Source organism: Phacochoerus africanus, chromosome 15 (genome assembly GCF_016906955.1).
Source record: "Phacochoerus africanus isolate WHEZ1 chromosome 15, ROS_Pafr_v1, whole genome shotgun sequence".
In the NCBI taxonomy this organism is placed as follows: domain Eukaryota; kingdom Metazoa; phylum Chordata; class Mammalia; order Artiodactyla; family Suidae; genus Phacochoerus; species Phacochoerus africanus.
The window spans coordinates 54,432,578-54,450,105 of NC_062558.1; the positions used below are offsets into that span (position 1 = coordinate 54,432,578).

A 17,528-nucleotide genomic window follows, 5' to 3' on the forward strand; every position below is an offset into this window, starting at 1 on the left:
TTTCCTGGGCCAGGGACTGAACCCCTACCACAGCAGTGACCCTAGCCACTGCAGTGAAAATGTTGGTTCCTTAATCCACTGAGCTACAAGAGAACTCCAGAATTTTTCTGTATGTTTTTCAAAATCACAATTTTAAAATGTTGTCTACACTGGTTCCAAAGTTCTTTGTTCTGGGTGAGCAAATATCACTGTGTTCAGAAAAGTCATTTGACTTGAGACATTATTATTTGTTATTACTACTACTTGTTTTGCTGATGAAAAATTCAAAGCCAAATAAAGCACTCAACTGTAGTAATTAACATTTCGAGTAATTGCTAAAAGATTTCTTCCCTTTCAGTTAATGATGTCTTCTTTATTAGATTTAACTGTCCTTTTTTTATAGTTTCTAATATTGAAGTAGTCTCAAATCTAAAAGAGGTTATATATAGTTACTAACTAAATATGAAATAAAAATTTTAAGTAAGTAGTTGCAGGTGAAGTATATATACATATATTATAGATGAAGCTGGGAATTAAATTATCAACTTAAATCAGGCAAGTTTCAACAGGATCATATCATTAAAACATACATGTAATAGAAGAAAAAAAGGGCTGGAAATTCTCAGCATTTTAGCCTCCACTCCCTGTTTCTTGAGTTTTATTTACATTACTTCATTCCTCATGGAAAATTTCCTTACAATGCTTTTTATAGCTATTTCATCTTCTCAATATTTTTATAGATAGAGAATTTCAGTAGAAAGTATAGCAAATATTAATAATTAGCCAGTTCTAGGGATAAAATTCAATTATCACACATTACATTATTCTCAAACTTATTTAACATAGTTGTTTTAAGAATTATTGAAATTCAAATTCATTCTAACTTGGACAAAAAATTCTATTAGGCAATATCTAAATGAGGGTAAAGAACCAGACACCTAAATCTTTTTTTTTTTTTTTGTCTTTTTGCCTTTTCTAGGGCTGCATCCGAGGCATATGGAGGTTCCCAGGCTAGGGGTCTAATTGGACCTATAGCTGCCGGCCTACGCCACAGCAACCCGCAACCTCATAGTTCCTAATCGGATTCATTAACCACTGAGCCACGACAGGAACTCCCCGGACACCTAAATCCTAAAAGGTGGGTACATTACTAAGTTTACAAAGAGAGAGTAATAATACAATTGTCTGGCCAAATTTTTCAGTGCCTTTGTCAGTATCACAGAGGCAATCTCAGTCAAAATTATCTTCATAGGTGACTGACTCTGTCAACTCTCTGAAAAACAAGACTCTGTTTTTCACTGTGAGAAGCATTTATATGGTTTACTTATAGAGTATATATTTTGCAAATAGATTATTACACAGATTAGTGTATGATAAGTTGCAGTACAAAAATCACATTTAGATTCAGTAAATTGGTTAAGAAGTGAAAATTCCCAAATCTCATCTCTTGTGGTACATATATGAACATGTGGCCATCACAGGCAACTTGAAAAGCATGTCTCATGATGGGACAGTTATATCTGCTAGTCTCTATGTCTTTCAGGGGAATTAATTACTAGGTTTCATCTATATGTGATCTTCTTGCCCACCATTCTAAATCCAAGACATGTAACTCATTCTTGAAGCCAGGGCTCCAGGTGTCTGTCTGTCTGCCTTTCTTTCTTTCTTTCTTTCTTTCCTTCTTTCTTTCTTTCTTTCTCTCTCTCTCTCTCTCTCTCTCTCTCTCTCTCTCTCTCTTCTCTCTTTCTTTCTCTCTTTCTTTCTCTCTTTCTCTTATTTTTTTGGTTGTGCCCACAGCATGTGGAAGTTCCTGGACCAGGGATCGAATCCATGCCACAACAGTAACCAAAAGCCATAGCAGTAACCAAAAGCCATAGCAGTGACCAAAGGCATAGCAGTGACAATACTGGATCCTTAACCCACTGAGCCACTTTATTCCTTGTCCTCAGTATGACCTAAATCCTACACTCTAAATGCTAAGATTCCACTAGTTATTCCCAGACTACTAACCTGAATAGGGAATTTTTATAATGTCACCAGATTTGATCCTATTTATTAAATTGTACTTGCTTTTTAATTTCACTGAAACTGCATTCCTCTTTCAAAGTAAAATGGTTTTCTTAACCAACTATACCTCCTCATCATGGCCTTCCTTACCCACCCTCATCCTGTGGATATTAATACTCTTGGACATAAACTTCAGTGCTATCTAGGAAATCAAATCTTTAGTGGATGTTAGGAGGTCCTTTCATGTTTTCAATCCTGAACAATTCACAGGAATTCTATCTGAGATAATTAGTGATAAAACTATAAAAATCTACCAAATTAGGATTATGTGCATTGTACCTATTGATTTAAACCCATAATATATAATTAAGTGGTATGCCTATTATATACCATTAAATTATACACACCTGATTAGAGCTAAATCTCATAGCATCTGCAGGAACTCTAACTTTAAAATGACAATGACATATAAATAAGTCCATTTTTAAAACTGAAAAAAATTTAAATGATATAAGAACAATATATTCCTCCAAATATAACAGTAAGTAAAAAGCATTCCAATTTGTTTCTTCTAAGAAGATTCTTTACAACATTCTAAATTTATCTTAAAAGCAAATATTTTGCATTTTTAAAAACAGAAGGCAAAAAGGAACACTTTACACTTACAAACTGAAAAGCTTTTCTTCTTCTTCTTTTTTTAACTCTAAAGTCATTACAGGTGTTTTCTTCCTGGGGTGGTTTACAAGTGGTTTTCCAAATAAACAGTCTCATGAAAATAAAATGTAAGCTTAACAGGATTCCTAAGAAAGTAAATTTTTTGTTATTCTAGATCAAAATGCTCTTTCTCTTAAGCAAACTTTCCAGGTAGTTTTCAGATATTTTTCTAGCATATTAAGAGAGAGAAAATCATCTAGTTCTTCCCTATAATGAAATGCTTAATCAACACTTGAAATCAAGGAACATCCTCTCTAATTACCAGTTGAAGTCATTACTAGCACAATGGAAAATATTATTTCTAACCTCACCAGCAATGCCATGTATCCTATCTCTTTTCAAGTAATGAGATTTGCATAAAAACCATCAAGAGGAACAAAGAATAAAATGTGACACTGAAAAGCCACCTGCTAAAGGTTAGTCACCTACGAAGTGGACCCTTGACATCTCAGCACAGGATGCGGCTCCAAGCTAACATGGAGGATAAAATTTCAAATTATGAGTCATTTAAGTTGCAAGAAGAATAAACCTATGTCAAGGAAGGGATACGGAAGAGACCAACCGCATCGGAGCTACAAACTTGTAGAAAGATTGCAAGACCTTTATTATTATTATTATTAAACAAAAGAATCCAAGATGTTGGGTCTAACAAAGGTAAATGTCACAAGAAACTGAAACTCGGACCCAGACAAATACACACATATATATAGTTTTACCTTGCTGCGTTGGGATCCTGTGACCTTAAGGAAGGATGAGGACAAGAAGCAAAATAGCAATAAACAATTGCTCGGAAGACAACCAATAGACCATAAATGGTGTGCACTGCAGAAAAACAGTATTATTTGCTGCTCACAGCTCATTCTAAGTTAGCTCAGTTTCTTATCAATAAAGATGAATCTGAGACTAGACTAGAGATACACTAGAAAAGATTAAGTGTCATACAGGAAATGAATCTTAAAGCATTTTTCTCAGCCAGCAATAGTCAGCAATGGGTATTCTCAATTTCGTTCATTTTGGTATTGTTTACACAATGACTGCAGTGCAGCAGAGAATGCCAACATCCAATTGCTCCTAAAAGGGGCATTACTCTATGTCCCCTCTTTGCCTCCATTTTTTGGTGGGTCCGCTAATTAGACTGACTGCTGGCTACAAAGGTATTTCCAGGCTTCTAGCAGACATGTTGATTATTAGAAGAAAAAAAAAAAAGCTTAATCAGTTTCCTTCCATTTAATTTCATTTTGAAAAATTCAAAACAGAAAAGAACCAATAAATAAGGAGAGTACAGGAAATAAAGTGGGAAAATAATAATTACTTCCCTTTTGGCAAATTCATACTAAGCATTCTGTCAAATTATACTGAAATTTAAAAGCTGAGAAAGTTTGTGGAACTAGTCATAAAATAGAGTGCAATCCTAGGAGTATATGCCATCCTACCTCATGCAAGCAAACTGCACCATGTGCCACCATCTGCATATGTACAGGGAATGAGTGACCTAATTGGGCAGAAGTCAAAAGAGGCCAACTCTTTAAGACTTCTTCGATTCAGGAAAAAAAAGTAGCAAACCAAGGGTTTAATTAGAAACTCGATATCATGGTGCTCTTCCATAAATATTTTCTTCCCACATCTGTTAGAAATTTCAGGTCACAGTATTCACCAAGATGAGAACAATTTGAAGCAACCTCATCTCTGAGGGCTCTCAGGAACACTCATTCTGAACATATGGGTTTTATGTATTAACTAGCCTAGGTTCCTTGGTCTTAACTTCAGCAAATGTTAGGACTCAGATTTGTCCATCCAGCTTCTGACATGCAGTTTTCCTTGACACAATAAGCTGCAATAAGCCATGAAGCAAGAAACATAAATGTCAGTTATAAGCTATGAAACAATGTTTCAACAGAGACAAAAGACAAATACAGAAAGATCCATCTTACTTCAAAACTCTTCACTTCCTCTTCACCATCATCATCTTCCTCATCATGACAACTCTGATCCATGAAAAAGAATTTTTAAAAGGTCAACAGGATTAGGATTGAGGCAGAAAGTTAAGAGAATTTAGCACAGAATACCAAATCATTTATGTTAATTTATCATCAATATTGCTTAAATACATATATAGATATAGAGGCTTAGATGACATGATCAACAAATTCATATAAAAGAAAATTATATGGTGCTTATGCAAAATTAAAATATGAAATTACCAATTTTATATAATTCATGGAGATGCTTATGAGGTCTGTACTGTACTACACATACTATTTGTTCACTTATTTGCCTTGCTCAAGTCAAATAACAAGCCTGAAAGACAAGGGTCATTGTTTTCTCTTTTTTCGTGTTTCCATTACAATGTGTTAATAGAGAGATTCAATGACTATGAAATAAAATTAATAGAAAGCAGTGTCCATTAACTAAAGTGAATTCCATAATCTTTCTTTTTGGGGGGTAAGATCATTTTTTATTGTATGTGATCTAAAGGAAGAAAGTGAAATTCCAACTGCTACTAATATTATTCTTTTATAGAAAAGTGACAGAGTGGTTCCTGTCGTGGCAAAGTGGAGGCAAATCTGACTAGTATCTATGAGGATGCAGGTCACAGATGCAGCTCAGATCCTGCATTGCTGTGGCTGTGGCCGGCAGCTGTAGCTCCAATTTGATCCCTAGGCTGGGAATTTCCATATGTGGCAAAAAAAAAAAAAAAAAAAAGAAAAGAAAGAAAGAAAAGAAAAGTGATAGAATTGACAATTTCATTATTTTGAGTTATTTTCTCAGACATGGTAACGTGGCTGTGCACATACTCTTTTCTAATCTCCACAATTGAAAATTTTGCTTGATAAGGAAGCAGAGCTGTGTGGTCATTAGGAACACAATCTGAGAAGGCAGCGTACCTGGTTCAAATCCTGATGCTGACAATTATTAGCTGTTTAGCCTAGAGTAAGTTCCTTTACCTGGGTCTCTGCTTCCTCATATTTAAAGTAGGAATAATAAAAAGAGTATCTGGGTTCCTGAGGGGATCACATGAATTAATATATGTAAATTAGTTGCCACTTAGGAGGAGCTCGTGTCTGAAAAAACAATACACTTTTATTTGATCTCCACTGCTATTAGCTTCATGGTTTGGCACTAGGAGTATCATGCTGAGCAAAGGAAGTTGGTTCTCAATCAACACCTGTGGTAGGAAGTAACCTACAGCTCTTCAAAGTTCCTTTCACCCTTCTAAGGATTTTTAATGGTTGGTAAAGCATTCAGTGTATCCATGAAGCTCATGGCAAAAGTGGTTAAACACAACTCACAAATCAGAAAAATACTTGTATCTCAATGATTCATGGTACTTTGAGTACAGATGTCAAGTACACATGGAAGAGAGGGTACAAAATGCCATCCTCCCACACGACTCCAAGATAAATTGTAAAAGGTTTGTGATATTCTTTCATTCATTCAACACATATGTACTGAGCATCACCCTTTCCATTTCACGAGAATGTGAACATGATCTGCAAAGAAGAAAATAAGGGGACACTGATCCGTGACAATTTCACCACATGGAAAAGTTGTTAAATAATATGTTTCACCACCAAACCCAAGATGTTAATTATTTATTCAGAGGGCAGGAAATTTTCAACTATATGCTAATGTCATCTTGAGCCCCATGTCATCTGTTCACCAGGATTTTGAAAATAAAACCCCAGAAGAACTTTAGCGAAGCATATCTGGAAGGCAAATCTGTAACACTCTAAATACTGTACATCCAATGGCGGATACAGAGGAATTTTGGCTGACTGGCTCCTTAAGATTACCTATGTAATGCTTCCTTCCATGTGCATTAAGAATTAGGAGGAAAACACAGAGATGTTACCAGGTAACAAGCCTGGTTACTGTTTAAGCAAATTATAAAATGTTTCTTTATACTAATATAAAATGTCTCTTGAGGACATTTTCTCAAGCCTATCATCTCCTATATAAATTTCATTACCTTCAGAAATGCTGGGGAGGAATAAGGTTTGAGTTGAAGAATATATTTAGGAAAGTTGGCATTTAGAGTTCTAATTATAGGCTTTTCATTAAAGTTTTAATGGAGTATAGTTGACTTAACAATGCTATGTTAGTTTTAGATGTATAGCAAAGTGAATCAGTTATGCATATACATATATTCATTCTTTTTCAGATTCTTTTCCATACAGTTTATTACAGAATGTCAAGTAGTTTTCCCTATGCTGTACAGAAGGTCCTTGTTAATTATCTGTTTTACATATAATAGTGTGTATATATTAATCTCAAACTCCTAATGTACCCTCCCCTACTCTCAGTTTACCTTCTGGTGACAATAAGTTTGATTTTGAAATCTGTGAGTGTAATGATAGGTTTTTAAGCTATAAAATTCATGTGATATGTTTGCTTTTGATGAAGGAATTTAGAGCTCTAGCTGATAATTTTTTTTTACAAAGAATCATTTTGAAATAAAATATCTTAAACTGCTTTCTTAAATTTCTATGAAAATTGAGTGAGAGTTACTTCTAATAAGGTTAACATTTGTGGTTTTAAAAATCAGTTAAGCCTGAATTTATTAGGCGATCTATCTTTCAAAATTCAACAAGCCCATGAACTATTTTATACTTGTACTGATTGGCATGAGAACATGCTAGGACCACAAGAAAACAATAGCAGATGCCCAGCACTTTTTCATGTAAGAAAAATAGAGAGAATTTATAGGCATAGGAGATAACTCTTTCAATAGCACAGTGTACCCAGGTAATATATATGATAATGCTAAGTAATCGGGAGGTTCCATTAGATGGTGCTGAGGCACAGGACATAACTTTCTGGATCAAAATGATAAATTCTAGGCAAGGAAGAAGAAATGTGAATAAAATCCATATATAAAGGGGCAGGAGCATGAAATAGAGAATTTAGAAGAAAAATTTGAGAAATCTAAGACATAAGATAGTTCACACCATTCAGGAATCCAGGTCAAGACTCAAAATTGGCTATAAGAATACATCAAGTAGTAAACAGGGTACTTCACCGCACCACTATCTGCTGGAAATTTCATTCTGCAAAACCAGTGTATTCCATATATTATCCAATTGCCTTTCTGATTGTATAACTTCTCATAATGCAGAGGAGGCAAAAAGAAAATTTTAGTATGGATTTCAAACTAAGTTTTGGGTGAGATGGAGAAATCTCCTAAAGAGGTAACCCCAGCATTTTATATTTTAATAAATTAATAATGAAATAATAGTTATAACCTGATAAATATCTTAAATATTTCAATAAGTTAGTATGAAAAAGAAGAGAAAAGGTTTTCCTTAGCCCAAAGAGGGATAACATTATTGAATGTTTAATTTATGATGGTATCATTCTAGATACCTCTATGTGGTTATCTTGTTTAAATTGGTAAAACCATTCCATAAGGATGGAATGGCTTCAGACAGTTCAGAAGGAGGATGAGTTGTAAAGAGACATGCTGAGAATCCAGCACGAGTGGCCATGATGAGGAAAAAGGAGGTGGCAACCATAAACTGAAGTGGATGCTGGGAAATTATCTAAGATGTTTAAAAGAGGAGATACACACAATGGAAGGAGAAGGTTGGAAAAACAGGCGGGAAAATAATTAGCCTAAGGTTTAGAATAAAGTTTGGCTTGAAAAATGCAAAGATTAAAAATGATTTCTTAACACACAGCCAAGGTAAGGAGAACAGGGAACAGTAAGTACATGATTTACAGCAGAAACTATGATAATAATAGAAAGTACAGAACTGCTCATCAGCTGTTTGCTTCAAACCTAAGCACCAAAAAGAAGTGATTTTTAAATATGAAAATTACACAGCCAAGAGAAATGAAAATTAAGACCCCAATGAAATGCCATATTATACCCATTTGGCTAACAAAAATTAATAAGCCATAAAATATCAGATATTGGAGATTATCAGATATGTAGATCTGTAGATATGCAAATCATCAGACTCTTTTATACTCTGCAGAGAGAAATTAACGTAATGCAAAAATTCTGGAAAAGTTTGTAATTTTCTGCTTAAGGTGAACAATCATATGTCCTATGAGTTTTGGTTTTTGTACAAAAAAAAAACAAACCCAAATGTCCATTGACAGATGACTGGATTAGGAAGTAGTAGATGAGATACTACGCAGCCATAGAAAAGAACGACATAACGCCATTTGCAGCAACATGGATGGAACTAGAGACTCTCATACTGAGTGAAATAAGTCGGAAAGAGAAAGATAAATACCATATGACACCACTTATAACTGGAATCTAATATATAGCACAAATGAACATTTCCACAGAAAAGAAAATAATAGACGTGGAGAATAGACTTGTGGCTGCCTTGGGGGGAGAGGAAGGGAGTGGGAGGGATGGGGAGCTTGGGGTTAATGGATGCAAACTATTGCTCTTGGAATGGATTTACAATGAGATCCTGCTGTGTAGCATTGAGAACTATGTCTAGATACTTACATCGCAACACAACAATGGAAGGAAAAACTATGTATTCATGTATGTGTAACTTGGTTCCCATGCTGTACAGAGGAAAAAAATAAATAAAATTAAAAAAAAACCCAACAAAATAAATGAGTAAGAATAGGCATTTCACGCCCTTTTCACATTAGCAAAAACAGGTTCAACACAAAAGGCTGCCAACAAAAAAGTAAATGGATGAGATACAGTGTAGTTTGCACAATGGAATATAATACAATCCTCAAGTCAAATGAACTCTAGCACACATAAAAGTACAAATGAATCTTAGAAAACAATACTAAGTAAAACAACTACCAAAAGCAGTTTAAAAGTTAAAACTAAAATCTTAAAAATATATATGTAACACATACATACATATGTAATGTATATATTAACAAATGTATACAATTGATTAAAACTATTTAAAAGGAATATAGGATTCAGGATGATGGTTTCCTTGTGTGGGGAGGCAAGGTATGGGTTAATGGAGAGGTCTGTGGAACTGCATGTAAGTTATTACCAACGCCTTGGCTTTTCTTGTGAGTGCTGAGTCTATGGGTAGTTACTACATTATTAGAAATTAGTGAGTAACAACTTGTTAAAAAAGTAGCCAATAATGGACAATGATGAGAGTGTATGAATCCAGAGTTATGATTAACCCAATACTGGGCTCCTATGGTTACAAAACAAAACTGAAAATGAAACCCAATTAAGATGTAAATGATATCTTCATAAGGTCCTACAATGAAGAGAGAAGACACAAAGGCATAATAAGTTTCTTGAACTGAATTCAAGTGTCAAGACTTGAGGCAAAAATAATCATATATCAATGTAAAGTGACCAGTGGTAAACTTTGAGAAATCATGAAGGCCAACAGAAAGTTTCAGACTCCTGGGGTGCTGATTGTCAAAAGGAAAAAAAGTGGCCTGTACGCAATACAAAACAGCCACTTAGGAGTTCCCGTCGTGGTGCAGTGGTTAACGAATCCGATTAGGAACCATGAGGTTGCGGGTTCGGTCCCTGCCCTTGCTCAGTGGGTTAACGATCCGGCGTTGCCGTGAGCTGTGGTGTAGGTCGCAGACGCGGCTCGGATCCTGCGTTGCTGTGGCTCTGGTGTAGGCCGGTGGCTACAACTCCGATTTGACCCCTAGCATGGGAACCTCCATATGCCGCAGGAGCGGCCCAAGAAATAGCAAAAAGACAAAAAAAAAAAAAAGCCACTTAGATAAACACAGGGAAGGCACACCTGCTAATTTGGTGGCTAACATATGTGGGAAAAGAGATTTAACACGGGATGAGAGGAATGAACTTTAAAAATGTTTTGGCCTTGGACAATGGTCTAACTCTAGTTGGAGAAATGATGACTTAACTAAACAGTACATCAACTAACAAAATGCAAGTGTGTTAGATAAAAGTCAGCAGGAATTCATAAATGACCTAGAATTTAGGTGGATAGGTAAGCTCAAATGAGGCAAAAGTGTAATCTGGCTGCCAAAAATTAACAAATTCTTACAATTTATTGTAAATCTACAGAATCCCAATGCAGAATAGACAAAGATTAGTCCCAATGTGCAGGATACAGGACTTGTAACCAGCATACTGTGTTTGTGTTCAAGTAACTTCTAGGGGGCATATCTTGATAAACTAGATCATATGCAGAGAAGAATGAATTGAGTGATAAAAGTTTTGCATCCCTATGATACAATGAACAACAAAAGGAACAAGATTATTTAATTATGAAGGCAAACTCTTGAGGAAAAGTGAGCATCATGAAATATTCGACCTTTATCGAAACCTATTAGATTTTGGGATTTTTGTTGTTGTTGTTGTTGTTTTTTGTTGTTTTTTTTTTTCTGGCTGCACTCATGATGTGTGGAAGTTTTGGAGCCAGGGATCAAAGCTGTGCCACAGCTCTAACCAGAGCCATAGCAGTGACAACACTGGATCCTTAACCTACTGCACCATGAGGAACTCTGCTATTAGAGTTTTTAAAATATTATTTTATTGAAGAATAGTTGATATACACTTTTGTGTGAATTTCTGCTATACAGCAAAGTAACTCAGTTATATATATAACTTTTCATTTTCATTTTATTTTCCATTATAGTTTACCACAGGATATTGGATATAGTCCCTGTGCTATGCAGTAGGTCCTTGTTATTTATCCATTTTATATATAATAGCTTGCACCTGCCAATCCAAAACTCCCAGTCCATCTCTCTTTCCCATCCCTTGGCAACCACAAGTCTGCTGAAAAGGGATTAGATTTAACTTTAGGATACAACCAGATCAAGTGCAGAGGTTGATTCTGCTGAAGTCACAAAGAACTTAACCATCAGGGATATCTTACTTTCAAACCAAGAGCTTCTACCTTTTCAGCTCACTCGCTCATTGCTTCTTCAACTGCAAGTACCACAGCTCATGGACTCCTTTATAGTCTCCTTACTTATCAGCTCCCTCTTTTCTCATTTCCTCATTTACCTTCTCAGAGTGGTATACAAAACCCTTCTGATCCACTGTCCTTCAACAGTAGTCTGGCAAAAGTCTTTATCCTTGAGGAATCTAGCTCCCTGTCTTCTCTGAACCTACATTTGGTTCTTAGAACTGCTAGAGTAAAGACATACAGCCAGGAAGACTGGTAATGAAAAAATCCATTATAAAAAGACACCAATCAGGCTTTCTATAATGCCTTGGAATTCTATTTTAGTTTATAATCAATAATCCATGCCAATTTCCACAGAAGGAAATATCCTTCCTCTTTTTTTTTTCTTTTAATCCAGTGGGTGGTTTTTCTTGTTTTTTGTTTTTTTTTTTTAACATTTTGGGAGTTCCCTTGGCGGCTCAGTGGAAATGAATCTCACTAGTATCCATGAGGACGCAGGTTTGATCCCTGGCCTCACTCAGTAGGTTAAGTAAGGATCCAGCTTTGCTGTGAGCTCTGAAGTAGGTCATGGCTACAGCTCCGATTCCACCCTGAGCCTGGGAACCTCCATATGCCAAGGGGGCAGTCCTACAAAGACAAAATATAAAAAAACCATTTTGTTGTAGTTGATTTACAATGTTGTGTGAGTTCCTAGAGTGCAACAAAGTGATTCAGTTTATACATATTCTTTTTCATTACATTCTTTTTTTGGCCATGTCTGTGGCATGAGGAAGTTCCAGGGCCAGGGACTGAACCTGTGCCATGGCTGTAACCAGAGCCACAGCACTCACAGCACTGTAAGCTTAACTCACTGAGCCCTGAGGGAACTTCCTCATTATGGTTCATCACGGGATATGGAATATAGTTCCCTATTTCCAGTAGGACCTTGTTAGCCATTCTATATATAATAGTTTACATCTGCTAACACCCAACTCCCAGTCTATCCCTTCCCCACCCTCTTCCCTTTGGCAACCAAAAGTCTGTTCTCTATGACTAAGTCTGTTTCATAGATAAGTTCATTTGTGTCATAGTTTAAATTCAACATATAAGTGATATCATATGCTATTTTTTTCTTTCTGACTTACTTCACTTAGCATGGTAATCTCTAGTTGCATCCATGTTGCTGCAAATGGCATGATTTCATTCTTCTTTATGGCTGTGTGTATATATATTGTCCATCTGTGTATATACATATGTACCACATCTTCTTTATCCATTCATCTGTTGATGCATATTTAGGTTGTTTCTATGTTTTTTTTATTTTTATTTTTTTATTTTTTGTCTTTCTAGGGCTGCACCCATGGCTTGTGGAGGTTCCCAGGCTAGGGGTCTAATCGGAGCTATAGCTACTGGCCACGCCACAGCAACACCAGATCCGAGGTGCATCTGCAACCTACACCAGAGCTCACGGCAACACCAGATCCTTAACCCACTGAGTGAGGCCAGGGATCAAACCTGAAACCTCACGGCTCCTAGTCGGATTCATTTCTGCTGCACTGCCGCGGGAACTCCTATTTTTTTTTTTTTTTTTAAATCATAGCTTCAACCTATTAACTGGATGTGAAATCTTTTCAGTGAATCATGACTTCAAATAACTTTTTTATTTATATATAATAGAAAATATCAGACTATACTGCTCATAGAATGGGTTTAATTTCATGAAAAGTTTTTTCAAGTTATCTGTTGTTATGTTTCTATAAATATACAGGGTAAATGTATTTCTTTTTTCTTTTCTTTTTTTCTTTTTGGTTTTTAGGGCCATACTTGCAGCATATGTAAGTTCCCAGGCTAGCGGTCGAATCAAAGCTGTAGCTGCCAGCCTACGCCACAGCCACAGCAACATGGGACCCAAGCCATGTCTGCAACCTACACCAGAACTCATGGCAACGCTGGATCCCTGATCTACTAAGTGAGGACAGGGACAAATCTGAATCCTCATGGATTCTCATGAATCCTTATGAATCTTCAGATTCACTTCTGCTGTGCCACAATGGGAACTCCTGGGTAAATCTATTTCTTACTGCAGGTTATGGTTTAGAAGAAAATTGGAAAGCCACAACTTTTCTCTTATGCTCCCTAACCTGTCCTGTCCCCTTGCTCCCACCTGAAGCCCTCACTCCACAAACTATTCCCTTGTCTATTATTTTGGGTCCTTCCCACCAGAAGAGAAGCATGTTCAAACCTGCTTCTTAAAAAAATAGTTCAAAAATGGCATACAGGCAAAAATAATCCACCTTGGACCTCACAGTTCCATCTAGATATTTATCACCCTGTGTCTCTCTTCTCCTCAGTCTTCTCAGCCAAGAGACATCTATGCCAGATCTACTCACGTGTGAATCTCTACTTGCTTCCCTGCAACATGCCCTTGGACCACTAGTGCTCCCTCTCATAGCCTTCTGTAACTGTTCTCACCATGGGCACATGATGTTTGTGGACCAAATGTTGGAGAATTTTCAATTCCTACCTTGGACAGCCCTCAGCAGAAAAGGATTCTGTTGACCACAGAGTCCCATAGTTCCAACAGATGCTCACACTCAAGTCTCCTTAACACAACTATGTAGTCAACTCTACTCCAATAAAATATACAAAAATAAAAAAAAGACAAAAAGACAATCACCTTAAATATATATACATATATATATATATATTTTTTTTTTGGGGGGGGGAGCAGGGAAGGGTCCTTTTCTTCCAACCATCTCTTAAACTTCCATGTCCTTGGAGTTGTGGTCCTACATCTCCCGTTCTCCTCAAGCTCCCCTCTCTGCCGGGCGAGATCATCTCCTACTATGGCTTCAATCACCTTCTAATGCTGACAAATCCCAATACAGAAAGTCAGACATGACCATCTTATCCCACATTTGCCACCTCCACTTGGCTGTCTCACTGGCGTCTTTAACTAACACGGCTGACATGTAATTTGCCGTCTTTCCTCTTCACTCCAGGCCTGCCATCATTCTGGTGCTCTTCATCTTAGCCAATGATACTGCCATATACCAACTGCCCAAGTCAGAAGGCTCACAGAAACCTGACTCCTCTTTTAGATTTAACCTCTCATTCATCTTCCCATTATGAGACTAAATGAAATAAGCCCCCAGTAAATACTAGCTGTGACTACTTGCCCATGGTCAACCCATCATTCAACAGTTAAGGACTTGCTCAAAACTAAGACTTGCTCAGACTAAGCAGGCCTCACTACTACGCTATGTAACCTACTCCCTACACTCCTACCAGTTTCCTCTACCTAAAACTTTGGCAGCCATTTGTTCAAATTTGATCTTCTCCATCAGATGATGAACTACAGGGAGGCAGGGTGTGGGTGTTTCTTTCGTATTCACCATGTTATCTCCAATACCTTGATGCTCAGTGAATATTTGTTGAATGAATAAATGTTGGGAAAATTAGGGAGTGTCCCATAAACAAAAGGTTAAAGAGGAGATAATGGTTACCTGCCCAAAAAGTTAGAACAGATAATTCATGCAACAACTGAAAAGTTGTGATCAATGCCTCTTAGGTTTCTAAAATTTAATGATATTTTATTTTACTCCAGACTACAAAGATTCTTAAACATTGCCAGATGAAAATGATTTCTCTTTATTAAATCTAAACATTAAAGTCAAGGCATTTATTTACCTTTGCCATAATATCTGCATAAGCCATATATAAAAAATCTTCCTCCAGTTTGCTACGAAAAACAAGAAAGAAACATCAGTTTTTAAGTAGAAGGTTAGTCATATGCCAAATAACCATCGCTGTATAAACTCTTTATATTTCAATAAATACATCTTTTTAAAATGAAACAAATGCAAAACTTAGACAAAGCAGGCATTCAAAAAATACTGTAGAATCAGAAAGCAAAGACCTTAGACTTCCTAAACAGCGGCCCCATCTTACCTTTCATCTCTTAAAAATTAACAAAGATTAAAACGTGTATTATCCTCTCTTGTAAAACTATGGAAACCATTAATTCATGACGAAAGGCTTCTATCAAAAAATACCTGATGTCTGCAAAGCTATTAGCAGCTTTAAACTTCAGCCATCCAAAAAACCCATTTATGAGAAATACCTCATTACCTGACAATGCCAGACAGGGAGTTGCTCTATGCTTAGGGATGAGATGATTTTGTAAGTTAGGAAATAATAAGAAAGAGAGAAATAGTGAGAGAAGGATGGGTCACATTCTCTAAGAGGGAGAAATGTACATTATTATGACATGCATAGAGGTCAAGTATGAATACTTCAAGACTCATATGGACTAATCATTAAATTATCCCTCCGCTCCTTGAGAGGATGAGTGAGGCCTGAGCCAAAGTGGGCTTTCTTTCCCATGGTAGGGAGGCAGATAAACGTATTAGAACCTCCACAACATCTTAACTACTGAATCAATCAATGCAGTGCCCCTGTAATGAGCCTCTGCAAAGCATATATTGCCTATTGGGCCTATGAGCACACTGAACTCCGAAGACGTCTGCCCTTTGTGATTTAAGTGAATGCTTATGGACAAGACTGTAGGAGCCAATAAAAATGGAAAATGCCCTTAAGAGTAGATCTCAAAGAAACTTCCCATTGAGTTGATGTCTTACCCATCTCTTAAAGATTCACTGCATAATGGAGACCAAATCTATCCAGGAAAATGGGGGGGAGGGGTCACCAGATGGTCTCCAAACATTTTTGGTATTGAAATTTGCTTTGGGCTCTTTTGTTTTATGTTCTAAAGGCTGCTTGTGATAAAGAGAAAAGGCATTTGATGAGAAGATTCAGAATCCACTCCATCAGCTAAATACAAAGTTGTTACAAAAAACTAGAGCTAGGAAAATATCTGATAGGTAAATATTAAAGCCTGTATTGAATGAGTGTTGGTTCATAGGTGGGGATCTGGCCGGTCATGTCTTTGAACAATTCTCTCTCCTACCAAGAACAAGATGAGGTTGAAACATGAGCATGTGACACACAGAACACTCAGACATGGGATTTTATTTGTTCTTCCTACGTCTCATGTGCACTCTCACAACCATACCATTTCTCTGTTAAAGCCGTTCGACTAAACAGAAGGATCAGCTGATGCAGAGGATCAACTCTCTTTGTGCCTTCATCCTCTTCTGGAGGTACCGCTCCAGGTTTCTGAAAAAAAAAAAAAGAAAAAAAAAAGTCAAATTTGTAAAGTTTCATACTTAGGTGAGATGTTCACTCAAACCTAGGAGCACGACGAGGACTAGGAACAACATGCCTCTCAGAGTTCCCATGTGGCTCGGCAGGTTAAGGATCCAGCATTATCGCCTCTGTGGTTTTGGATACAGCTTTGGTGTAGGCTCGATCCTTGGCCTGAGAACTTCCATATGTGGTCACAGCTTTTGTCTTCCAGCTGCGGTGCATGTATGTATATATTATATGCACTGTATTTGCACATATGTTTGTGTGTTATACCATCAATGCAAAAGTATGCAGCTTTAAAAAAAAATTTTAATAACAGGATAAAAAAAATCTCTATGGGAGTTCCTGCCGTGGCTCAAGGGTAATGAACCCAACCAGTATCCATGAGGACGTGGGTTGGGACCCTGGCCTGGCTCGGTGGGTTAAGGATCTGGCATTGCCCCGAGGTATGGTGTAGGCTGCAGATGTGGCTTGGATCCCGAGTTGCTGTGGCTGTGGCATAGGCCAGCAGCTACAGCTTCAATTCGACCCCTAGCCTGGAAACTTCCATGTGCCATGGATGAGGCCCTAAAAAGACAAAAATAAAAAAGAAAAAGAAAAAAAAAGCCCACTGTGGGTGAAGATGTTATCTCATTCCAAATTTCTGAATGCTAGTTTTATAAGCAGATTCCTAACTACCTGAAAGTTTATCTGTGGTATACACATTTTAGCTTTAGGGAGGTCTCAATTTACAAAGCATTGCAATCAAATGCTATGTCACTCCAAGCATAAAAATGTAGTTCACAAAGC

The 17,528-nt window shown here is 36.9% G+C and overlaps 1 protein-coding gene across 2 annotated transcripts in view; it reads right to left on the minus strand.

Moving 5' to 3' along the window:
- Positions 1–17,528, minus strand: part of RYR2 (ryanodine receptor 2) — a 775,249-nt gene that overhangs the window by 88,184 nt on the left and 669,537 nt on the right. For both annotated transcript variants that reach the window (XM_047762364.1, XM_047762363.1), the window contains 4 exons: positions 16,606–16,709; positions 15,222–15,273; positions 4,632–4,685; positions 3,417–3,440 (listed from right to left, as the gene is read on the minus strand). In XM_047762364.1, coding sequence (XP_047618320.1) covers positions 3,417–3,440; positions 4,632–4,685; positions 15,222–15,273; positions 16,606–16,709 — 234 coding nt within the window. The remainder of the gene's footprint in view (positions 1–3,416; positions 3,441–4,631; positions 4,686–15,221; positions 15,274–16,605; positions 16,710–17,528) is intronic.